Source organism: Microtus oregoni, unplaced genomic scaffold, assembly GCF_018167655.1.
Source record: "Microtus oregoni isolate MIOR12 unplaced genomic scaffold, Mior012 000010F_ref0000083, whole genome shotgun sequence".
Lineage (NCBI taxonomy): Eukaryota > Metazoa > Chordata > Mammalia > Rodentia > Cricetidae > Microtus > Microtus oregoni.
The window spans coordinates 2,506,724-2,533,521 of record NW_024543069.1 but is presented as its reverse complement, the minus strand read 5'-3'; the positions used below and the strand labels follow the sequence as shown (position 1 = coordinate 2,533,521).

The 26,798-nt window shown below is 46.6% G+C and overlaps 1 protein-coding gene across 1 annotated transcript in view; it reads right to left on the bottom strand.

Annotated features, from left to right (window-relative positions):
* Positions 1-11,061: 11,061 nt before the first annotated feature.
* Mnd1 (meiotic nuclear divisions 1) overlaps positions 11,062-26,798 on the bottom strand; it is a 51,533-nt gene continuing 35,796 nt past the window's right edge. Inside the window, exons 7-8 of the mRNA XM_041659425.1 lie at positions 20,060-20,104; positions 11,062-11,296 (exon numbers count right to left, since the gene is read on the bottom strand). Coding sequence (XP_041515359.1) covers positions 11,190-11,296; positions 20,060-20,104 — 152 coding nt within the window. The 3' untranslated portion in view covers positions 11,062-11,189. The remainder of the gene's footprint in view (positions 11,297-20,059; positions 20,105-26,798) is intronic.

The window sequence follows — 26,798 nt, the reverse complement described above, 5'->3', positions numbered from 1 at the left end:
TAGATAGATACAACCCTTTGGAGTTGCTATATGGCACTTTTTTTTTATATAAAAAGTCCTAAAAGTGACCATGCTGGGGTTGTGAGATGACTCCGTGGGTCAGAGTACTCACTCCACAGGCCTGAGACCTGCATCTAATTCTCTGAACCCACTGTGGAAAGTGAGCATGGAAAGTGAGGAAAGCTGTCCTCTGCCTTGCACATGTGTGTGTGTGTGTGTGCCACATGTATGCACACACACACACGCACACACACGCAAATGGAAGTAAATTTAAAATTTTTAAAGGGCTGTGCTCTGTGCCCCATGAGCTCCCATTACTTTTAAACTAAAGAATGATGAAAAATACAAATGCATGAGAATGTCTATGCCTGCATTATAACCAGTAGCAACAACATGGAGAAAATCTCTATGTTAGAGAAAGTGTGCTAATGAAATGATGGTGTGCACAGCCATGAGAATCACCACGTGGAATTCTGTGTAAGTGTGACGTGTCTGTGCTCGGTCAGAGAAGCACAGTGCAAACTGGGATCCGCACGAGGATCACCACTGTGAAGACTTCATGCGTGTGGAAGGTAACGTGCTCAATAAATTCAAGGTGCTAGTGTGAGGAGATGCGGAATGTTTTAAAATTTATTGTCTTTTCTTGTTTTTCTTTCTTTGTTTGTTTTGTTTTTCGAGACAGGGTTTCTCTGTAGCTCATAGCCTGTCCTGGAACTAGCTATTGTAGACCAGGCTGGCCTCGAAGTCACAGAGATTCGCCTGCCTCTGCCTCCCGAGTGCTGGGATTAAAGGTGTGCGCCACCACTGCCCCATGGTATTTTCAATAAAGATAAATGTCACTGTAAAAAGAAAGAAAGAAAGAAGAGAAGAGAAGAGAAGAGAAGAGAAAAAGAAGCAATCCCCACATGGTCTTGTGTCACTACCCAGGTGCCAGTGTGGGCCGGCTTCCCAATTTTCACAGCTAAGAAAGTGAGGCTGAAGAGATTATCAGCATTAACAGGTGCACCAGACTTCTTGTTTGCTGAATGAGTCTATGATAAGCTGTTTCCATGCTGACTAGTATTTCTGGGACAGGACTGTGGCTGGGACGGCTCTCGGCAGCTCACTTACTAATTGGTTCCCAGTTCTCTTACACACTGTTACCCCAGCAGCTCCTAAGGAATTTGCTTTGAAGATCTCAGTATATACACACAAGTTAGCTCCTAGAGGCTTTGCATCCAGTGTATTTGACCCATCCCAGCACCAAAAGGGACAGCTTTTTAAAAAACAAATCAATAAGAAGGATTTTAAAAATAGTGGCAGCAGCTGACATTTCCCTAGTGATGAGCACCGAGCCAAAGCCCCTCACCTCATGAGGAACTCCAGGTGCTTCTCTGGGAACGCACAGAAGACACCTGTGGTAGGCAGGTTAGGCCGACACCTCCCGTTTGCATGTGCATGTGTGGACATCTCTACCTGACGTGACCTTCAGTGTCGCCGGCTGAGAACTAGGCTCAAGCGGTCGCACAAACACCCTAAAGAAGACCCTGACCTGGGTCAGTCTTGAGTATTGCAGATGGATCCCAGTCTGGCTGTGAGCAATACAAGATGTGCTCAACCTCCAGAGCCCAGAGGCTGCTCTGTCCCAGAGAGAGAAAATGGGGCCTTGGCGATGGTGGTTTTCGGCAGGAATTCCCCAAGAAGAGACAAAAGACAAACATGGGTTGGGTCAAACACCAGCAGCGGGACACCTCCCTCGCAGGCACCAGGCTCTGGGCTCGATCTCCAGCATCGCCAAGGACAAACAAATGAAGCAGACACTAAACGAAGGGCGCTAAAGACAACATCTCTCACAAAGCAATCATAAAACACCGTGAAACATGACTTAGAATTTTTACTATTATTTTTCTTCCAAAATTTAAATGAAACACTTACTCAATAGTACTATATAAAAGTTAACACCATCAAGGCAATTACTCCAGGCTAAACTGTGTACTCTTTGACTGTGAGCTAGCTCATCGCTAACCCAGCCTCCATCCCACAATAAGTCTTTGCCGTTGTGCGTGGAAATGCCCCGTCTTTCTGCATCTCCTCATCCTGTTCTAAGCGTTCACCATCCCTGACTCAGATTATTACAATAAACGTAACTACTACCCTCTCCAATCTTGTCTCTACCAACTGCATACCAGAAACCTTTGGTTTTTATCTCAAGTGCCCCTCAAGGGTCCGCGTGTTAAATAAAGGGCTGGTACCCAGGCGGATACTATGGGTAAATGGAGCAACTTTGAAGGGGTGGGCGCTGGTAAAAGCTTTGGTAGTTCATCAGAAATGTATCTGTAAAGAGGACTGTGGGACTCTGGCCCACGCTCGTCCTCGTACTTGATCTTGGCAATGGCGTAACTGATGTTGCTCTGCCATGTGCTCCTACCACGACGTGCTGCTCTCCCACAGGAACAAAGACAACAGGGTCGAACAGTCACTAACTTAAACCTCAGCACTGAGCTGGCTTTGAACTCACGACACAGCTGAGGATGACCTTGACCTTCTGCACCTCCTGCATCAGGCCAACCTCCTAAATCCTGGGATCACAGGTATATGGCACCATGCCCGGTTCTGGGGTATGGAGATCAAATCCAGAGCATCATGGATGGTAGAGAAGCACTGAGGTACATGCCTGTCTCCTAAAATAGTGTGTTCATAAAAGTACATGGTTTACAAAGTTTAATGACCACCGTTCTATATGAGAGTGACTTTTCAAAATACAGATCTGAAATGTCTCTGTCCCTGCCTCTTGGTCTCATACAGGTTTCATGTAGCGCAGGCTGATCTCCCCAAAGTAGCTATGCAGCTAAAGATGATCTTGATATCCTGGGTCCATGACCCTGGTGCTGGGATTGCAGGCATGTGCCCTTGGGCCCAGCTCTTTCGGTGACAGAGACTGAGCCCAGATCTTCACGTGTGCACAGGAGGCAAGAACTCTGCCAACAAATCCCCATCCCCAAATCATGGACTTTTTCCAACCTCCCAAACCTATTAAACTTTCTACAAATTCTGAGAGATCTACCACTCTCTCTAGTCCTACCAACAACCTCGTTTCTTCCACGGACATGGGGCTCTGATTTTTCATCCTCTCACAAACAGGACTTTTTCCATGGGAAATCGTCATGCACGCTCATCCCACCGTCTGCATTAGGTTTCAGATTAAATGCTGTTCCCCCAGAAACTACTTCCAGCTGCCGTTCCAATCCAGTTCTCAATGAACCTTTTTTAATATCCTGTATTTGCTGACATAGTACCTGCTACTTAGGGTATTTGTTCAATGCCTTCCAAAGTAAGCAAGGCTCTTTATGAGAACCTGATTGTCAGTACAGTCGCTGGGTGGAAGAACGAACGGAAGGACTAGCTTTCTCTCCACACTTGCGTCCTAAGTTAGGACACCAGAGAGGTCCTCGGACCACCTCCCCATCCTCACCTCTGGCGGCCCCAGTGCTGCCAGCCCTGCTACAATGAACCACCCCAGCCTCGACTGTCAGTCTTATCTGAAGCTAATGAGTAATAATCTATAATCACAAAGAATAACATGGTAGTTTGTGAGGACCTTGCCTTTAGGAATCAACCCTAATTTCATTCAGTTCTGTGAGGCAGTTTGAAAAGCCCTAGCTGGTGACTGCCTTTCTCCTGGATTCCCCCGAATTATTCACGAATCTTTATCGCAGCATGTATTGATCGGTAATTGCCATTTCAGTTTCTGTCTCTGCACAAAGATCATCTTTAGGACTCTGTTACTCATTTTGTGAACAGTGTAAAGTAGGCATTCCATAAATGACTAGAGGGGTGTGCGTGCGTGCGTGTGTGTATATGTGTGTCTGAGTGTGTGCAGAAAAGTTTCAGCTTGCTCAGTTTCCACAGTTCTCAGAAAACTGCAGCTGTCCCTCCAAGTAAGGCACATGTTCTGGGTTAGGTGTCCTCTTCTTACGATTTACTGTGAAGTACTAAACAATACTGAAAGTGGGCTGGGACCCAGCCACGGTGGTGGACAGGGAATCCATGCCTGCTGCCTACCTCTGCAGCTGATCTTCTCTGTCCTAGAGAGACGAATTTAAAGTGTAGCTCAGCTGAATACTAGCCTGGAATGAGCAGCAAAGAGGACCTGGAAATCACTCTGATCATAACAGCAAGGACGAATGAGGAAAGAAAGGAAGGTGTGCCTGATGCTTTTCACGGTAATCACACAAAATAAAAACAAGAGAGTTGGAAGCATGTGCTCTTGGGACTTAGGGAGAGAAGTTTGAAACAAGGAATTGGCGGGGGGCGGGGGGGGGTTGTTGGTAGTCCACCAGCCCCATCCAGAACATGAATTCTCCTGAACAACCTGTTCCAAATCCACTGTATTGATCTAGGTAGAATCCACAGGTTCATCATTTTCTCTTCTTGCTGGGCTGGGAATCATGTCCGGGACCTTGTACTTGCTGGAAGCATCCCACTTTTGAGCTACATTTCCTGCCCATGCAGGAGATTCTTACATCTTACGTCTTGAGCTGCTCAGCTTTCGACCCATCCGAATAAGGGCTGTGCTGGCTCACTTCAGTATCAGAATCCGCTGTGGAACAGTTACCAAACATGGGCAGCCAGCCTCCGCACAGGGGAAGGGGAGGGGGGACAGGGGTGCAGTAGTTATATAATCACACAGGAACCTGCAAAAGCACAAAGCTCTGCTTTCCTTAAAAACAGTAAATCCTGATGTCTAAGGAGCACACACGTGCATCCTGGTTGCTGGGTTAAGAGCTGGACTATAAGATTCCAGATAGCAACATATTGCGATAGGTTTATACGGCCGCTATTTTAAACAGCATTAAATCCTTGACGACCTCAGAGAAATGTGAGCGCTGTAGTTTCAGAAATGGTGGAGTAGATGCGATTCCTCGTTCACTGACAATGAGTCACGAACGCTGACCTACAGACTGTCCCCAAACACGATGCATTCCAATAGTTCATTTCTAAGTCTGCTGTTAGGAGCTGGGGACATAGTTTCCCACGGAAACAGTTTTAGATGTGGCGGTTTCATTCGCCAGATACGGCTAAAGGAGCCCGTGAGTAATTTTACGAAGGTGATCTGCACGTAGTAGAACAACACTTTTCTGTAAGAAAATGGTTTTCAATTTCCCAGCGACAGTTTCTGGAACCCCCTCCCCTTGCCCTGAATCCAAGTGAAGGAGTGCAGGGTGGCAGGGGTGTAGGGAGGGGGACGTGGTGGAGCTCGGCCCCAGGGCTGCACAGCCAGAACTGTAGCTTCTGTCGTACGTGTGGTATCTGTCACTCTCGGGGATTCCTTCTCTTCTGGCAAGAACAAGACTGCTCACGCTGAGCCTGTACAGCTCCATGCAGGAGAACAGCGTCACTCCAGGACCACAGGTTTTCCTAACTCTCCAAACACTCTCGACACCTCTGAAGCCACTTCTACGTGCATTTAACAGGGGGAACGCGAAGGCTTGGGGTGTTAAGTAACTTACCAAAACTCATATTTGGAGCCGGACCTTAGCCCAACCCTACTTTCCCCTCCAACTCCACTTGGTTCCTAGACTTGAGAAACATTTTCCAGGAAGTGGGGGAGCATTTCCAACAGCTCCCTGTGTAGCTGTCGGTGATGGCGTTGATCTCATCAGCAATCACCTCCTAAGCAGCTGCCTCAGGACCACGAAGGATGGAGGGTCTGGAGACCTAATGGACACCACACATCCCAACAGGAACACGCAGAACCAATTTAAGCTTGACTGCCACCAGATGACAGCCTCAGGCAGTCACTGTGAGCAGGCACTACTGTCGAGGGCCCCTCAGAAGGGCCTGGACTGGAGCAGACCTTACAGGGGTGAGTTTCGACAGAGGGGCTGCCTGCACAGCACACAGCAAACAACACTGGTTACACCAATGGCTTCCTAGGAGGAGATGGAGCTAACTGTTCAACACTGCAGAGGATGGGGACACAGGGAGGCTGGGGTCAGAAGATGCAAGAATCCCTAGAATTCCTGCACTATACTTAGCTCTCAAACAAATAATTAGTGTCAAAAGAAAATAAAATCCCTCCTCCTCACCCTGTAGGTGATTTTCTTGTACAACCTTCTAGCTTTTTCTTATCAGTTGTCTAGTAATGACAACCACGCATACATTGTCTTCTCTGTATTAAAAACATAGCACATGGCCTGTGGAAATTCTGACAATAATAACCTACTCTGTGTCATCTATTTTGCTATTTCAAGTTATTCTTGTTCAAAAGGAGTGGCTTCTACAGTAAACCCTGGCGAGGACGTGGGGACTCTCACTCGCGTGGGTGGGACTGGAAACTGGTGGAATCAGTCTGGAAATCAGTGTGGAGAGCTCTCCAAGAGCAGAAGTTAAGTCTACCATGTGACCCAGCCATTCCACGCCTTGGCATACCCAAAGGGCTCGACGTTAACTCCACAGATGTGGACTCAGCCGTGGCCATTGCTGCTCCACTCACAGTAGCTAAGAAAATGGAAGCAACCTAAGTGTCCTTCAATGGGTCATGAACATGTGGCCCATATACACCAGGAGACTATTCAGCTGTGAGGAAAAACGAAACCATGGCAATTTCAGAAAAACCGATGGACCCAGAAAGACAGACATCCCATGTTTCTCATCTGTGGCTCATCATCCCACATCCTCTGGTGTGAGTATTCAACCTAGAGCAACCACAGAGAGCAGAAAAGACCAGAGGAGCTGTGAGGGTGGTGAGCTTGGGAGGGACACGCAGGACAAAGGTGATACAAAGGGGAAATCAGGGAAATGGGGGGGGGGGTCTCTACCTGGGGAGAGAGTGGAGCTGGACAATGCAGAGGAAGAGGGAGTGGAGAATAAAAAACATTAAGGGTGTTTGAAACACCCACAGAGAATCATTTTATATTTGCCTAAAGTTATACAATATACACAAGTGTATGGATGTGTGTGTGTGTGTGGTGTGTGAACACACACACTTTTTAAAAACAGGACAGAAATTTGAGAGGGAGGAGAGGGGAAACAAAAGAGGGTGAATTGAAGAAAGGGGGAAATGATATACACAATACACATAAAATTTTTAATTAAATGCAATAAAAATAAAGGTTACAGTTTTTCTAAGAAAGTATCAAGTATTGAGGCCAGAGCAGGCGGTACCTTCCGAAGGTGGACTCTCAGGGGGTTAATGCTGCAGCTCTCGAGACCCAGACCCTGGAAAACGGTCTAGCTTCCTGAGTTTTGCTCACTCAGCATGGCTATAACAGACTCTCCCTGGTTTCCTTCATACTTTAAACTTTTTAAAACATTTATCATATACATACATGAGCACATACATGCCACAGCACACATATGGAGGTCAGAGGACAACTTTCAGGGGTCAGTTCTCTCCTTCCACCATGTGGGTCCTACGGAATCAACTCAGGTCACCCGGCTCGGCGGCAGGTGCCGTCTCTGCAGCCCCTTACACTTCACACTACTTTTGTATCTGCTCATCTCCCTTTGTGTCATCATCTGATGAAGTCTGACAAAGACGAGCCAGAAATGAATGCCAAGCATTTTGAAGAGTGGAGAAACAGCACCAAATGCATGTGCATAACATGTGCAAGGCGTGTCCTGAAGAACTGGGCTGATCATTAGGGTAACCGGCCACAGGGAAGGGATGGCATTTTTCCCATCTGGACAACACAGTTTAAGGAAGCTCTGTGGAGCTGTGTCAGGAAAAACCAGGCAACACCGGAATCAGACACTAGGAAGAGGAAAGGCAGCGCTCCCGGCCCCCAGAGGGTTGTCATCAGTGACAGCAGAGTTTGGCCTAAGCAGGAAAGTGGTGAGAAGGTGAGCCGGTCAGGAGAGGAGGGAGGGCCCAAGTTAGAGCAGCAAAAAAATTCCTAACAGAAAATCAAGGGAAGTGTGGTTGAGTAAGGCAGAGGTCTAAGCGGCAACATTTGACACAGTTGTAGGGACAGAGGGAAAAGCGGCCTGAAAAAGAACAGCTGCCTGGAGCCAGGCCAGTTAAAATTTACAATTACCGCACTGATAAGCAGCAGCGAGAGACCATTGGAGGTGGAGATATCATGTAATTCTTTCATGTCAAATACCGAGGAAGTGTTCCGGCCTACGGGGCTGAAAGGGGTGAAAATAAACATGCCCTCAGGGAGCTTCTGCTGAATAATGAAAAAGTCATCTTTCTCTGTAGGTTATATTTAGTTCCAACGCTCCGGCCTCGCTCCTAAAATGACCTTAAAACACAGTTAACACTGCAGGATGCTGTAGCCGTCACTGATGATGTCTGTCTGCCAGAAAAGCTGAAGCACCTCTCTGGGGCACGGTTGAGCAAGAAAACGGTGCTATGTAGATACTGCATGCCCTGATGTCACACTACGTAACGTGCTGACACAAAGGGAGCCACTTCTCTGGATCCAGTAAGGAAACACTGCTATAAAATGTGTTTTCCCCCCTTTTCTTTCTTCTCTCTCTCTCTCTCTCTCTCTCTCTCTCTCTCTCTATTTGTCTGTTAAACAGAAACAAATGAACACAGGCCATTTCAATCCATGCAGATGACTTTATTGGCGAATTTAAAAGGTAAATGTTTGTTCCAGTAACCTAAGAATTAAAGCAAATAGCTTTAACAGAACTCACCGAGCAGCAGGGAAACAGGCAGATGTGGGTCTCCAAAGGCCACCCAGCCCTGGACACAAAGCCAGGCAGAAGGCAGGCTACCTGAACATGCTAACAAACACACCTACATTGGAAAACATACAACTGTTCAAATTAAATGGCTTACAAGTTCCTGCAGTTACTTTTCAAACTGTTGTGAGAAACACGATGCTTTCCAAGTCCAGGCTTGCAAAATAGCTCAGCCTCTCTGCATCAGACGCGGTCTTCACGGGTAAAGGCGTGTCTCAGAGCGCTTTCAGAAAGGACTTGGGCTTTGACCCGAGCGTCAATCTTCAGTCTAATGACCAAGGAACGTTATGAGTGTACTTCTCCAATAATGAAACCTAACTAAAGTACAATATTGTTCACAAGTCTGTTTGGATGAAAGATTGCCAGTTAACTTTAAACAGTATTTTAAACACAAAAAACTACTTACAGATAAACGACTGGGAGATGATTTTTCTGTGGAGGTGTTCAAGGCCTCAACGTCGCAGCCCGCCCTTTCTACTTCTTTTCTATAAAACGTGTCTTTCTCATGCTCTTTCGAGAAGATTAATTCTTCATGAATAGGAACATTTTTTTGGTCAAGGAATTCATCCTCAGAACTCCCACTAATGTGCCAAGAGATATGTTTAGATATGTTCTTTCAATGTAGTCTGAAATAACATGAAATCCAAATGTCCACCCATCTTGACTCAACAAATACAGTGCACATCTTCATAAAGACACTAGAGAACAAGCAAGTAAGTAAAGAAACCGTGGGCTCCCATTTGAAGACTGAAGGTTTTCGAGCCTGGTCCACAATTACAGTGGAGTACCTATTAACTTTGAATTTTCTAAATGCTAATAAGAAAGGAATAACAGTTGCTGAGCTACATTTGATAGTAGGAAAAACCATGGAATTAAATCAGTCAAAATACTGTAAAGATGTACTGACCTCAGAATGGAAACCAGACATGCATTACGCTGGGGCAGTGGTTTTGCTTTTGTTTCCATGGGAGATAAAAAGCTATGGAGTAATTGCAGTAATTTTGGGGGACAGATTAACAAAAACTATCCCAAAAAGAGAATTCAACTTATAAAGAGAACTAACTGGTTCCTTCCTTGCATTGTACGGAACACACCAATAACTGAAGCTCCTATATTCTACAGTGATGCAAATAAAACAGGAAAGGCAGGTAGGTACCAGTGATCTTTGACGTCTCCAAAAGAAGGATGGGGCCCCACAATGACAATTTCTCTAGGACTCTGATAACACCACTAAGGTGTAGGGGGTAGACAGGATCTCAGCCCTTCACTCACTCTCCACTAGCCTCCTGAAGGTCCAAATCCAGAAAGAGTCCCCTGCTTCCAGAACAGCACCTCAGGCATTATGGAAAAAGTCATCTTCTTTGAATACACATACACTTTTTCTAAACAAGGAAGCAAAGGTAGTGAGTCAGGCCTGAAAACTCTGAAGAATGTCTGCGTTTGTGTAGTCAGGGGTTTCTTTTTCTTTTTTCCTTTTCCTTTGGAGCCCAGGCTAGTCTCGAACTCATAGTAATCCTTCTGCCTCAGTATCCCTAGTGCTGAGACTAAAAGTATGAGGGACCACGCAAAGCTCTGTGCTTCTGTTTCACACATCCAATTCTTCGTCCAGTGAGATGGATACACCAATTCGCACTGCCCACAGCCAGGAAGGGATTAGCAGGCCCAGGGCAACTCCTGATTCCCTAGCAAATGGCCTGGATGCCACTTGGGTCTTGTCAGACATATGGAACATCTGACTCGAGTTACTCGAAAGAACGCCAGTGCAAGGCAGTGTGAGGATATTGAGGCGTGTGTGGTGTGGCGGGCCTTACGATACTGCTCTTGTCTTTAAGTCTGCAGTGTCCGCAAATGCTCCAGATGGCTAAGCTGAGCCCTCCCTCTCTATAGCTGGGCCGGGGGCAGGCACTCATGATTATGCGTGTCATGTTAAGGAACATATACATCTCATCTTCTGAAAGGACATAAACCACTACAGTGGGCCATGTTCTTTCCAGTAGAAAGGCACCAAATATTAGGACAAAGTAGTCTTCGTGTCTGGAATTGCAATGCAAGTCTAAACTGAAGAAATACTTTCCTGTTTGCAGAAGACTGGATGTCAGTCACATCCGTTTTCACCAAGTACTGAGGTACAGTGAAACAGCACTTTTAAAGGTTATTTCTGTGTGTCTGTGTGTGTGTGTATCTGTCTGTCTGTCTTTGCAACAGGGCATTTAATATTTGAATGAAATTTAAAAGCCCCACCCTGCCGTGGCTTTGCTTTTTAAGAATCCTGTGCACACCTTACTTGCGGGAGTGAGGACTCTGCATGAGCTGCCCTGCCTTGATGAGCACTTTCGTGAGCACAGTGTGGAATATGGTACCAAAAAGGGACAAAGAGCATCCTTATTTTATACTTTATTTAAAATTGTAAAATGATGAACAGTTAACAGTAGATGGAAATTTGGCAGCATTAGTCAGACAATGTTTAAGACTTGACGATTTAAGAGCCCGCAAATCCTTTATCGTCCAACATTTTAGTCTATGTAGTCAAAGTCTTCTGGAATTCCAAAGTTTTTGTCAATTTTATTTTCTTCAAACCCAAATTTTCTTTTGGCCCAGGATTTTATTGCAAATATGTTATCTATAAAAAATTAAAAATATCTTTGAGAATTAAAACCACAATCATCAAACGTCATAACTTAATTATCTGTATTGGTACTATGCTTCCATTACTCTCTGATACAGTAAAATAAGAAGTCATTTGCTACTTAGGAATGCAGACAGGGCAGCTTCCTTCAGTCTTCCTGTGTTTCTACCAGAGCTCAGGCTCCACTACCTCAGCAACGTCAGCTGTTCTTGCTCCCAAAGGGAGCACTTTCTCTCAGACCTCTGTCCTTCTCTGTATCGGCGTAAATAAATGCAATGCAGATATTAAAGAATATTTACCACTTTAATGATAAATTTACAGAACCGAAGTTCCCGCTTGGCACAGGAGGTAGGAAGGGAAGGGCGGAGTCGCCTCCCGCACGCCCATTTATCTGTGGGCATTCGCCCGAGGCAAACCCCGCCCCCTAAAGGGGCTGTCTTAACCCTACACTTCTCCTTGGACTAATGGCTTCCAGACAAGCAGGCCAGCCTGAGGACTGGGCAAGAGGACAGGAAAAGGTTTTCCTCTTAAACTAACATAGAAACAGATGTGTCTTCGTATCTCTACAGGGAATTTGTATTCTCCCACTGAAAGGAAAGCTGCACCTACTTAAAGAAATTTATCCTACAGGGAGAACCCCGAATTGTACACAACGATCTCCAGACAAGGATCTTCACTCCAGTGCAATAACAGCAGGAGGTCAATGCCTATGGCTCAGGCATCACTGCTGGGCAGCAAGAGGAGAAGACGGTACCCATGTACCCCTGGGGTAAGACTGATGGTCCCCTAACCCCTCAATTCCATACAGTTCTCATCTATTATATGATTTATAATTAAAATGCTTTCCATGAACACAAGAACGATGGCATAAGTTCCCAAGTCTGCTAGAGTGCTCTGCACTAGTTGTAAAAATGAATGAAAGATTGAAACAAGTTCCTCCTGAGTGCCACAGCGACATCATGTCCTTACTCCTGCCAGTGGCCAGTCACACCACCTTAAATGTTCTGGAGACAGAACCTTTAAAAGGATGATGGAGCTAAAATGAGGCCATTAAGGTGGAACCGAACCAAATGCGATAGGTTTCTTTACAATTTAGACAGTGGGAGAGATCTGCAGCTGGCAGAGGAAAGACGACAGGACAGCCACGTGCAGACAGACAGTGCTGGACCCCAGATGGGTAGAAGAGCATTGACGGGATAGGCTTTAGGTCTAGTTAACTTTTATATATATATACACACACATATATTATTATTATATAGTATATATATGACATATATTATATACACATAAATATATAGTCTTTTTAGAAAAAGATTCAACAGTGCTAACAAATGAATGTGTTAGAGAATGCCAACAGATATTTAAATGAATCTATTCTTCTTAACAATCTAAAATGAATTTCAGCTTTTCATAACATGAGAATACTAGCAACCAGCATAAGTTCAGGAGTTATGTTAGTTTACCAGAGAGTTCAGTCAGGAAAGCCTGGTCAATTACAGCCCAGAGTGTGAGACAGGAGACAGCACTCGAGCACTGCACACGCGGCAGTGTGAGACAGGAGACAGCACTCGTGCACTGCACACGCGGCAGTGTGAGACAGGAGACAGCACTCGTGCACTGCACACACAGTGTGAGACAGGAGACAGCACTCGTGCACTGCACACGCTGCAGTGTGAGACAGGAGACAGCACTCGTGCACTGCACACGTGGCAGTGTGAGACAGGAGACAGCACTCGTGCACTGCACACACAGTGTGAGACAGGAGACAGCACTCGTGCACTGCACACGCGGCAGTGTGAGACAGGAGACAGCACTCGTGCACTGCACACGCGGCAGTGTGAGACAGGAGACAGCACTCGTGCACTGCACACACAGTGTGAGACAGGAGACAGCACTCGTGCACTGCACACGCGGCAGTGTGAGACAGGAGACAGCACTCGTGCACTGCACACACAGTGTGAGACAGGAGACAGCACTCGTGCACTGCACACGCTGCAGTGTGAGACAGGAGACAGCACTCGTGCACTGCACACGCGGCAGTGTGAGACAGGAGACAGCACTCGTGCACTGCACACGCTGCAGTGTGAGACAGGAGACAGCACTCGTGCACTGCACACACAGTGTGAGACAGGAGACAGCACTCGTGCACTGCACACGCTGCAGTGTGAGACAGGAGACAGCACTCGTGCACTGCACACACGGCAGTGTGAGACAGGAGACAGCACTCGAGCACTGCACACGCGGCAGTGTGAGAGAGGAGACAGCACTCGAGCACTGCACACGCGGCAGTGTGAGACAGGAGACAGCACTCGTGCACTGCACACACAGTGTGAGACAGGAGACAGCACTCGTGCACTGCACACACAGCACAGTGTGAGACAGGAGACAGCACTCGTGCACTGCACACACAGTGTGAGACAGGAGACAGCACTCGTGCACTGCACACACAGTGTGAGACAGGAGACGGCACTCGTGAACTGCACACACAGTGTGAGACAGGAGACAGCACTCGTGCACTGCACACGTTGCAGTGTGAGACAGGAGACGGCACTCGTGAACTGCACACACAGTGTGAGACAGGAGACAGCACTCGAGCACTGCACACACAGTGTGAGACAGGAGACAGCACTCGTGCACTGCACACGCGGCAGTGTGAGACAGGAGACAGCACTCGAGCACTGCACACACAGTGTGAGACAGGAGACAGCACTCGTGCACTGCACACACAGTGTGAGACAGGAGACGGCACTCGTGAACTGCACACACAGTGTGAGACAGGAGACAGCACTCGTGCACTGCACACGTTGCAGTGTGAGACAGGAGACGGCACTCGTGAACTGCACACACAGTGTGAGACAGGAGACAGCACTCGAGCACTGCACACACGGCAGTGTGAGACAGGAGACAGCACTCGTGCACTGCACACGCGGCAGTGTGAGACAGGAGACAGCACTCGTGCACTGCACACGCTGCAGTGTGAGACAGGAGACAGCACTCGTGCACTGCACACGCGGCAGTGTGAGACAGGAGACAGCACTCGTGCACTGCACACGCGGCAGTGTGAGACAGGAGACAGCACTCGTGCACTGCACACGCTGCAGTGTGAGACAGGAGACAGCACTCGTGCACTGCACACACGGCAGTGTGAGACAGGAGACAGCACTCGAGCACTGCACACGCGGCAGTGTGAGAGAGGAGACAGCACTCGAGCACTGCACACGCGGCAGTGTGAGACAGGAGACAGCACTCGTGCACTGCACACACAGTGTGAGACAGGAGACAGCACTCGTGCACTGCACACACAGCACAGTGTGAGACAGGAGACAGCACTCGTGCACTGCACACACAGTGTGAGACAGGAGACAGCACTCGTGCACTGCACACACAGTGTGAGACAGGAGACGGCACTCGTGAACTGCACACACAGTGTGAGACAGGAGACAGCACTCGTGCACTGCACACGTTGCAGTGTGAGACAGGAGACGGCACTCGTGAACTGCACACACAGTGTGAGACAGGAGACAGCACTCGAGCACTGCACACACAGTGTGAGACAGGAGACAGCACTCGTGCACTGCACACGCGGCAGTGTGAGACAGGAGACAGCACTCGAGCACTGCACACACAGTGTGAGACAGGAGACAGCACTCGTGCACTGCACACGCGGCAGTGTGAGACAGGAGACAGCACTCGTGCACTGCACACGCGGCAGTGTGAGAGAGGGACAGCACTCGTGCACTGCACACGCTGCAGTGTGAGACAGGAGACAGCACTCGTGCACTGCACACGCGGCAGTGTGAGACAGGAGACAGCACTCGTGCACTGCACACGCGGCAGTGTGAGACAGGAGACAGCACTCGTGCACTGCACACGCGGCAGTGTGAGACAGGAGACAGCACTCGTGCACTGCACACACAGTGTGAGACAGGAGACAGCACTCGTGCACTGCACACACAGTGTGAGACAGGAGACAGCACTCGTGCACTGCACACACAGTGTGAGACAGGAGACAGCACTCGTGCACTGCACACACAGTGTGAGACAGGAGACAGCACTCGTGCACTGCACACGCTGCAGTGTGAGACAGGAGACAGCACTCGTGCACTGCACACACAGTGTGAGACAGGAGACAGCACTCGTGCACTGCACACACGGCACAGTGTGAGACAGGAGACAGCACTCGTGAACTGCACACACGGCAGTGTGAGACAGGAGACAGCACTCGTGCACTGCACACACAGTGTGAGACAGGAGACAGCACTCGTGCACTGCACACACAGTGTGAGACAGGAGACAGCACTCGTGCACTGCACACGCGGCAGTGTGAGACAGGAGACAGCACTCGTGCACTGCACACACAGTGTGAGACAGGAGACAGCACTCGAGCACTGCACACACAGCACAGTGTGAGACAGGAGACAGCACTCGTGCACTGCACACACAGTGTGAGACAGGAGACAGCACTCGTGCACTGCACACGCTGCAGTGTGAGACAGGAGACAGCACTCGTGCACTGCACACACAGTGTGAGACAGGAGACAGCACTCGTGCACTGCACACGCTGCAGTGTGAGACAGGAGACAGCACTCGTGCACTGCACACACGGTGTGAGACAGGAGACAGCACTCGTGCACTGCACACGCTGCAGTGTGAGACAGGAGACAGCACTCGAGCACTGCACACACAGTGTGAGACAGGAGACAGCACTCGTGCACTGCACACGCGGCAGTGTGAGACAGGAGACAGCACTCGTGAACTGCACACACGGCAGTGTGAGACAGGAGACAGCACTCGTGCACAGCACACACAGTGTGAGACAGGAGACAGCACTCGTGCACTGCACACGCGGCACAGTGTGAGACAGGAGACAGCACTCGTGAACTGCACACACAGTGTGAGACAGGAGACAGCACTCGTGAACTGCACACACAGTGTGAGACAGGAGACAGCACTCGTGCGCTGCACACGCGGCAGTGTGAGACAGGAGACAGCACTCGTGCACTGCACACGCGGCAGTGTGAGACAGGAGCTTCTAGGTCTCCTTAAGGACAAGAAAACATGCAAAGACTAAAAAAAAAAGCACCAACAAAAGCCACACTGTGGTGCGCAGGGGTCGATTCAGAGATGCTTCCGAGCCCTCCTCAGCCATTGGATGTCTGCCTTATGAAGCTGGTCCATATATAATCCTGACAATGCATTCCCTATCAAATAATTCTCCTATTATACACTATTTTTTAAGTGGACAGACTATTCTTTTAAAGGAAACAACTTAAGACTTGTTTGTAAGTCTTGATTCCTGTTAGTTAATATGGTTTTATACTCAGTATCAACGTAAGCCTTTGCAGTGACGTCTCCTACCTCATGCACTAAGATGCCTTTTGATTCCTAGCACAGAAAACTCAGTCACTAAGTCTCTACTACCTGGATTTATTACGATGTAATTTGTTAAATAGATGTGAAGTACAAAACATAAATAAGATATATACTTCATCTATATTTAAAACTCTTTTTTTCTTTTTATTTATTTATTTTTTGTTGACAGGGATTTTTTTCAAGACAAGATTTTTTTCTGTGTATCCCTGGCTGTCCTGGAACTTGCTTTGTAGACCAGGCTGGCCTCAAACTCATAGAGATCCACCTGCCTCTGCCTCCTGAGTGCTAGGATTAAAGGGATGCGCCACCACAAGCTGGAGGCAATCTCTCATTCTATAAACTAAAATGTTGCGTTATTAAACAATAGATATTCTTTTTTTAAAATCTTACACATTTTGGTTTCTTGTTTTGTTTTTATGGGATTTCTGTGTGGGCAAGTTTGTCTCTATATCTATGTGTTTGAACTTTTTCTCTGGCTCTTCTTCTGTTCGTCTGTTTTGTCCTATTCTGGTTTGTTTTTATTTATTTTCTAGATACCTCTAATCTCCTAATGAGAGGGAGAAAGTAAGGGTGTGAATTGGGTGGGTGGGGAAGGTAGGGAGGATCCGGGAGGAGTTCTTAGGGGAGCATAATCAGATTAGATTGTATTTTTAAAAAAAATCTATTTTCAGCCAGGTGGTGGTGGTGCAGACCTTTAATCCAAGCCCTCAGGAGGCAGAGGAAGAGGGATCTTTGTGTGTTTGAGGCCAGCCTGGTCTATAGAGTGAGTTCCAGGAGTGATAAGGCTGCACAGACAAACTTTGTTTTGAAAAACAACATAAATCAAAATGTATTTACTATTTTTATGTGTATGTCGTGTGCCTGCATGGATTTATTTATGCCACATGCATGCAGGAGCCTTTGGAAGCCAGGACAGTGTGCTGGATACATTGGACCTGGCATTACACGGTTATGAGTCTTCATGTAGGTGCTGGGAACTCAACGTTGGTCCTCTTCAAAAACATCTCTCTAGCCTGGAGAGTCATAGTTCTAGAAACAATTCAAGGACATTGCGAGGTAAAATTAAATCTGACTTAATTGATACCTGATACTTTTTGTATAAATAACACTGATCTTTTCTGTTGCTTCGAAATCTGGGATGTAACTCTCTTTATCTCTTATCTTCACCTTTCTTCACAAAGTTTATGTGAAGAGTTAGCTGGAGCCTTAAGTGGAAATATTTCAAAGTCTCATTAGCCAGGCCAACGTGGAAAGGGTTGTGCGGTTGTGCGAGGCAGAATGACCTTGACCTTCTGACCCTCCCGCCCCCACCTCCTTTACCAGCCTGGCTTTGCACACGCTAAGCAGCTAAGCAGCCACCTGAGCTCCGTCCTGGCCTGGGAAACCGTTCTGAGCAGTTCTTCTGCCACCATAACAACATCCCTTCCACAGGCTTTTCAAACTCTCAGGATTTTTTTTTTTTTGATTTGTTTTGTTTTTTGTTTGCTTGTTTTTGGAGGCAGCTAACCGCAAAGAGAGAAAAATGTTTTTATGAAAGTTTTTCGAATGACAATTTTGTGAGTTTATGATAAATGGGGAAACAATTTATAATTACTTAATAGCCAGAATTTACAGTGCTTTGGGGAACCAGAGAAAGAAGACGGATGTCTAAACACCATGCTGAAGTGCTTCCAGACTCCATATGTGAGGCGGAATTATTCACAGAGCAGATGAGGAACCAGTTCCGAGAAGTTCAAAGGGTCACAGAGCAAACGGGAGCTCAGAGTGACTTCCTTCTGCCACGGCGCATTCTGCAAACCACTGGAGGACAATCATGAATTTATGTCGTGTTGTGTTGGGGGAGGCTGAGCACGTGTGTGTCATGGTGCACGTATGGAGGTCATAGTCAGTGCTCACCTTCCATCCTGTGCATCCTCAGGTGGACCCGACCCTCGCAACTCCTGCCCATCTCTGTCCCCACCCATTTTGCCCTCCCTGCCCATTGAGCCCCCACTCATCTTAGCCCCGCCCATCCTATCTTCAATCCACAAGGACACTTGCTTTATTTTCACACTCAGAATTCTCTATTTCTCAGACCTATGTAAAATACGTTTTTATCACTATTATTTTTTGTGGCCTAGGTAAGACTGGCCTTGAACGCTGATTTTCCCGCCTCCCGAGTGCTGGGATTGCAGGCGTGTGTCACAGCGTCTCACGTCTCACAATGTAACCCTTACTCACTTCTATGTCTCTGACGCAATGACTGCTCTTCTGTTTCCTTTACTAAAGCAGCATTCTGTTTAGGAAACAACTTATAACAAATAAATAATAGCTTTACAGGAGCCCAAGGAGAATTCATTAATATTTTCTATTTATTAGGGAAAATGAGGTTTGAATTTCCTGTGAAAAGCAGGCCGGGCTTTGCAGCAGGAAGTCTGGCACAAGCCTGTCTCCCGGAGGCTGACCTGAGACTCAGCAGTGCCCACACGTCCTCTTCTTCGCGTCCCGTGTGCCTACCCTCCTCCCGTGGGAGCACAATGGTAATGACCAACACATGGGAGGAATTGGACTCTGACCAGGCAGAGAAACTCAACCACCACCATCTTATTATTAATCACGGGAAAACATCAGTGCTACTTTGATCATACTTGTCTATATCACAACAATCATTACTAACTTTCTCCTAAACTTGAGGACACACATAACGCATTTGTGGGGGAGCAGGCCTGACAGGATGGACCCTCACGATGCAGCCCAGCTGACCGTACTCATGGTCTTCTGGCCTCAGTCTCCCAGATGTGAAGTTTCTGAGCATGTGCCGCCACATCTGGTGCCAGAGCTCATTAACCCCTCTTTCTTAGATCAGAAAAAGAAAGAGGCTCACAGAGGAGAATCATACAGCAGAGCCTACTTCCTACAACACCTGTGGCCTTGCTTCAACTGAGGAACAACAATCACGTGTGGCTTGAAGTTTCCCACAGAGATAAGGTGAGAAGACACCACACTGTGAACAGCAAAGCATCCTCAAAACACCTTAGCTCTTCTTGTTTTCCAGAAGACAGACCTTCGGGAGTCTCCGAAATCCCAAAGGGATTATAAAGTCAGATACATGACTGCAGACTGCAGATACTTATCAACGGGAGGGCGCTCTCCTGGCTTGTGCGAGGCCTTGTGTTCAATCCCCAGCACCACAGAAAAGCAAAACTACATGGACTTCAACACCCTTAGATATGTAAGATCGGTGATCAGGAGCCGGGCTTAGGGAGAGCCCTACCACAGGTAAACTTGGAGCTACTCCTGGATGCACAGAGACTCTTTAGTAAGAGGGTTCAGAACGCATGTAAAGGCACTGGACTGCACACCACGGGAGCCTTTGCTACAGTCCAGGGCCGCTGCAGCACTTACCCGTCCATCGGTTGGCAGCTTCCTTGGCTACTTTATTTGCTTGACCTGGAAGAAAAAGGATAAAATGACATGTATATTAATACATATAAAACTAGCTCCAACCCTCTAGAAATATACACCAAAGTATTAAAAATTACACATATTATAAATTACCATGAGAAAGCTCAAGTAGTGTTATAACATTGTATCTTAAAAATGCTTGAGAAAACTTTAGATCTTTGCAATTGTGTTAGCAAAGAACAGCCAGCCAGTGTGAACACCTTCCCTTTCTAAACGACCATCTCCACACACCATTTCTTTAAAGCACAGGGCTACTTTACACCTTTGTTTGTTTACTTATTGTGGGGGGCAGGTGTGGGGGCACAGGGCACCCCTGCAGCAGCCAGCATGTTTAACCTCTGAGATACCCTGCCATCCCCAAAAGTACACGTTTAAATGAGATGTTTCTCAACCTACCATATCAAAATGATAAAACAACTTATTGGTAAGAGTTTTACTCTATTTTTTTATTTTTGCTTTTTGTTTGTTTGTTTTTTGAGACAGGGTTTCTCTGTGTAGCTCTGGTTATCCTGGAACTTACTCTGTAGACCAGGCTGGACTTGAACTCACAGAGATCCACCTGTCTCTGCTTCCCACGTGCTGGGATTAAAGGTGTGTATGACTACTGCCCAGCTTACTCTAGATATTCTTAGGCTCGGTAAATCTTGACTTTTAAACATTTTAGAAATAAAGCTGGGCATGGTGGTTCACATCTTTAATCCAAGCACTTGGAAGGCAGAGGCACGAGGATCTCTGTTAAGTTCAGGTCAGACTGGTCTACAGACAACACAATCCCCACCCTCTAGCCCCTAACAGCCACCATTTGCTTTCTACCTTACGGCTCTACCCTGTGGGGATACTTTATATGAAGGAAGTGTGTTCTCTTGAGTGTGGTTCAGGGTTCATCATAAACCAGTATCTACTATCTCATATAATAAACTACATTTCACAATTTGCTTACCCATTCATCTGCTGACAGACAATGGACCATTCCATGAACCCAAACAATAATTGCACTGAGCATATTCTCAATTCTCTTGAGCATGAGTCTAACAACAGAACTGATGACTCATATGTTTGTGCTATTTTGAGAGTGGATAATTCTTTGTTTCTTTGAGACAGGGTCTTACCTTAAGTTCCTGGCTCAGCTGGAACTTATATAGGTCAGGCTAGCCTCAAACTTGCCAATCTTCCTGCCTCTGCCTCCTAACTGATAGGGTTGTAAATGCATGTCACTACACCTGGCCTTTACTTTTTAAACTACCTGAACCACTTTGTAATCCTACCAGCTACACAGGGCTCCAATTCTCCATATCCTCAGCAACACTTGTCTTTAAAACAACAAAACAAAACTGTAGTCAGCTGGGGCTGGAGAGATGGCTCAAGGGTTAACAGCATTGGCTGCCTTCTCAGGAGACCTGGGTTCAACTCCCAGCATTTGCATGGCAGCTCTGATTCAGGGAATCCAATGCCTCCTTCTGCAAGGAGGAACTGCATCTACACGATGAACACATATTCAAATAATTACTGTTGAATTATCTATTTGTCTTTTTAATTCTTTAAGCTTTTGTTCCATGTATTTTAGCATTCTTGTGTTAGTTACATATGTTAGTTTTCTGTTGCTAGGATAAACACCATGGCCAAAGGCAACCTAAGGGGGAAAGTCTTTTGGTTTACAGTTCCAGAAGAACCATCATGGTGAGGAGGGACAGCAGCGGGCTCTGGAGGGACACGGTGGCGGGACATGGAGGAGGGGTATGGAGGAGGAACATGGAGGAGGGACACGGTGGAGGGACATGGAGGAGGGGCATGGAGGAGAGACATGGAGGAGGGACATGGAGGGGGAACATGGAGGAGGGACATGGAGGAGGAACATGGTGGAGAGACATGGAGGAGGGACATGGAGAAGGGACATGGAGGAGGGACATGGAGGAGGGGCATGGAGGAGGGACATGGAGGAGGGGCATGGAGGACGGACATGGAGGAGAGACATGGAGGAGGGACATGGAGGAGGGGCATGGAGGAGGGACACGGAGGAGGGACATGGAGGAGGGACATGGAGGAGGGACATGGAGGAGAGACATGGAGGAGGGACATGGAGGAGGGACATGGTGGAGGGACATGGAGGAGGGACATGGAGAAGGGACATGGTGGAGGGACATGGAGGAGGGACATGGAGGAGGGACATGGAGGAGGGACATGGAGGAGAGACATGGAGGAGGGACATGGAGGAGGGGCATGGAGGAGGGACACGGTGGAGGGACATGGAGGAGGGACATGGAGGAGGGACATGGAGGAGGGACATGGAGGAGAGACATGGAGGAGGGACATGGAGGAGGGACATGGAGGAGGGACATGGTGGAGGGACATGGAGGAGGGACATGGAGAAGGGACATGGTGGAGGGACATGGAGGAGAGACATGGAGGAGGGACATGGAGAAGGGACATGGTGGAGGGACATGGAGGACGGACATGGTGGAGGGACATGGAGGAGGGACATGGAGGTGGGACATGGTGGAGGGACATGGTAGGACACGGTGGAGGGTCATGGAGTAGGACACGGTGGAGGGACATGGAGGAGGGACATGGAGGAGAGACATGGAGGAGGGGCATGGAGGAGGGACATGGAGGAGGGACACGGTGGAGGGACATGGAGGAGGGACATGGAGGAGGGACATGGAGGAGGGACATGGTAGGACACGGTGGAGGGTCATGGAGTAGGACATGGTGGAGGGATAGTAGCGGGCACTGGAGGGAAATGTGGCAGCAAAAGGGAGCTGAGAACTCACATCTTCAAATACAAGCAGGAAGCAAAGCTCAAACAGAAAGGAGGAAAAGTTGGACCTCTCAAAACCCACCTCCCGTCAAACGTCCTCCACTTAGGCTACATCTCCTCGACCTGCCGAAGAGTGGCATCAGCTGGGAACCAGGGTTCAAATGCTGGAGCCCGAGGGAGACATTTCTCATTCTACAGCTATGCACGTCTGTAACTTGTACCTGCTGACCCTTCATCATCATCATAACTGCACTTTTCCACCCTAGCAATAACTTCCCAGAGTCTACTTTCCTTGCTCTTAGTTTAGCTGCTAGGACCTCTTTCAATTACTGTCTCCAAGTCTTCCTCTAGCCTTTTACTTTCGACATATTTTAGTCTTTAAATATGAGTCTCTTGTAGGTGGTATATAATTAGCTTACTAGTTTCCTTCAATTTTGGCCTTCCTAACCTTTTAATTGGAAAACAAGCCATTTTCACTTAGTATAATTATGATATGATTTACATGACATTTTGTCATTTCCCATGTGTGGTGCTTTGAGTGAAATTTTTTTCTCATATTTGAACACTTGGTGCCCAGCTGGTGGCGCTGTTTGAGGAACCCTTTAAAGATGGGGCCTCGCTGGAGGAAGCCTGTCACTGGGAGAGGGCTGTGGGAGTTTACATCCTCATGCCATGTCCCATCAATGCTGTTTTCCACTCTCAGGCCTCCCTCATCACTAGGGACTCATTCCCAGGCTGTTCTGGGTCCTGTTGTCTTTCATCACCGCAGCAGAGAGGAGCTAAGGCACTACGGCAAGTGTCCCCGTCGCCCTTCAATAGTCCCAAATCCACGCTTGTGTTAAGTGGAATTATTTAAAGTTTCCCTCCCTCCCTCCACTCCTCCCCCCCCCCTCAAATTTCTGCGCTCTGAAATAGAAAGGAAAACTGAGGATGACACTCGGGTTTTTGCACTCCAGGAAAATACAAAAGAAACGTAACTCCTACCTCCCCGGCTGTTTCTTGTACCAGGTATCTTGAGGGTAGTTTTATTATCTTTTGGTGACTATTCTGCGGACTGCCACTAACTACAGAAAATTCAGATAAATATCAACCTAATTTCCACCCGTCTTTCCCTGCTGTATGTATACACCATGTCCACCCTCCAGGTTATGCCGGTATTGCCACAGACTGTATTCTATATACTGTGTGGTCGATGCAGACAGTGCTGCTTACACAACTATGTCCTAAATCAAAGGAAATATACAGAAGTCTGTATATTGTTTGTTTGCTTAAATCACTGGTGATTTCTTTCTTTATATTGAACAAATTGAGTTCTAAGGTCAGGTATAAGCTAGTAGTTGTTCATTCGAGTTGAGTTCCAAGGTTGGGTATAACTAGTAGTTGTTCACTTGAGTTGAGTTCTAAGGTCGGGTATAACTAGTAGTTGTTCACTCAAGTTGAGTTCTAAGGTCGGGTATAACTAGTAGTTGTTCACTCGAGTTGAGTTCTAAGGTCGGGTATAAGCTAGTAGTTGTTCACTCGAGTTGAGTTCTAAGGTCGGGTATAACTAGTAGTTGTTCACTCGAGTTGAGTTCTAAGGTCGGGTATAACTAGTAGTTGTTCACTCGAGTTGAGTTCTAAGGTCGGGTATAAGCTAGTAGTTGTTCACTCGAGTTGAGTTCTAAGGTCGGGTATAACTAGTAGTTGTTCACTCGAGTTGAGTTCTAAGGTCGGGTATAACTAGTAGTTGTTCACTCGAGGGTCTTTTATTCTGCTTGTTATCTCTGAAGGAACTGTTTCTAGATATAGAAACCTTGATTGACAGCTTTCCTTCAGTATTTTGAACATGTTCTCCTCCTGTGCTTTTGGCCTCTCTATTTTCTAAGTAGAAACAGCAGTTAATTTTAGCAAAGATCCCCAATTGTGACGACTTGCTTCTTTCTTGCTACTTCCAGAGTTGTCCTTAGTTAGGACAATCTGACCATGATGTGGTACAGGCCTGCGAATCTGGAACTGCTTCCTGGTTGTTCGTTCTTCCTCACATCAGGAAGTTTCTGTTGAACCACCTTCCGACCTGGTTTTCTCTGCAGCTGGCTCAAAGCTCTGTCACTACAGTTACTGCAGTTTTAGACTCCAGAGTTCCCACTTGGCTCTTCTGGTTTGATTTCTGTTTCTTTAATAATATTATCTTTGTGAGATAACGTTAGGCCTGTCTTTACTTTTTAGACAGGTCTCCTTCAGTGGACATTGAGAACAGCTCACTAAAATGTTTTTCTGTTATGCTTCCTCAGAACAGTTTCTACTGAGGACTTTAACTGTGGCTTGTGGGGAGCATTTCTTGTTTCTTTGCATGTCTTATAATTTTTTAATACAAAACTGCACACTTAAAATATAACGTGGAAGCTAGGCAGTGGTGATGATGGCACATACCTTTAATTCTAGAACTCAAGAGGCAGGGACAAGTTGATCTCTGAGTTTGAGGCCAATCTGGTCTACAAAGCACATTTTAGGACAGCCAGGGCTTCACAGAGGAACCCTGCTTCAAAAAACTCAAAGTGGAGAGGGGGAGGAGAACAAAACCAAAATCAACAATAACAACAACAACAACAACAAACCAGAATTGAAGTTGCCCAGGCTGGTCTTGACCTTTCAATCTCTGTGCCTCAGTCTCCCACGCAGCACGGGACACCACACCTGACTTACTTTCAAGTATGTTTGTGGGAATTTAGTTTCTACCACTAGTTTTATCTAGTCTTGTTCAAATAGTGGTTGACTTGGCTAAAAATAGTACTACATGGGGCTGGAGAGATGGCTCAGAGGTTAAGAGCATTGCCTGCTCTTCCAAAGGTCCTGAGTTCAATTCCCAGCAACCACATGGTGGCTTATAACCATCTGTAATGGGGTCTGGTGCCTTCTTCTGGCCTGCAGGCATACACATATACAGAATATTGTATACATAATAAATAAATAAATATTTAAAAAAATAGTACTACATAAGGCTATTACGTTGACCTTACTTCCCTGGTTACTTACAAATTAAACTTGTCAATGAAATCAATTATCCAACTGGAATATTTGCTGAACTACAAATATTTCCTACAGGCATTTTTAAAATTGATTTTTATTGAGCTCTACATTTTTGTTTTCTGCTTCTCTCCCTTACTCTCTCCTCCCCTCTACCCTCTCCCATGGTCCCCATGCACCCAATTTACTCAGGAGATCTTGTTTTTTTCTACTTCCCATGTAGATTAGATCCATGTATGTCTCTCTTAGGGTCCTCTTTGTTGTCCAGGTTCTCTGGTGTTGTGAACTGTAGGCTGGTTTTCTTTACTTTTTGTCTAAAAGCCACTTATGAGTGAGTACATATGATATTTGTGTTTCTGGGCCTGGGTCTGGATTACCTCATTCAAATATGATGTTTTCTAGATCCATCCATTTGCTACAGGCATTGTGTTAAGAAAGAGATAATACATAAGCATGTCTTTGTGAACTATTATCAGGAAAGTGTATCCCACATGACTCAAGGATAGCCTGGATAAGACTAAGTGTTGGAAAGTGGCTATGGGAGCTTGCTGTTGAGTTAAATCCTATTAAAATCAATTTATAAAGCATGTAATCCTTGAGCCCAGTTCTTCCTGCACTAACCTGATCACTGAAATCCTTTGAAAGTCTTCATTATAAAGAAGCACATTGCCATTTGGGGTCGGAAGTTAGACCCTAGTAAAGTTGTTTAAATTTAATAAGGTTTAAATTTAGACATTTCTGACATCTGTACTAACAATTTTAAGTTCTTAGATCTGTGGAATTTGTGGTTTTCATTAAAATTTTTCATGAATAATTTATAATATCTACTGCATGGGTGTAGGGACCTGAGCAGTAGCCAGAGAACAATCTGCTTCATAAAAACTTAAAAACAATTGTTTTTACAGATATTTTCCTGGTCCA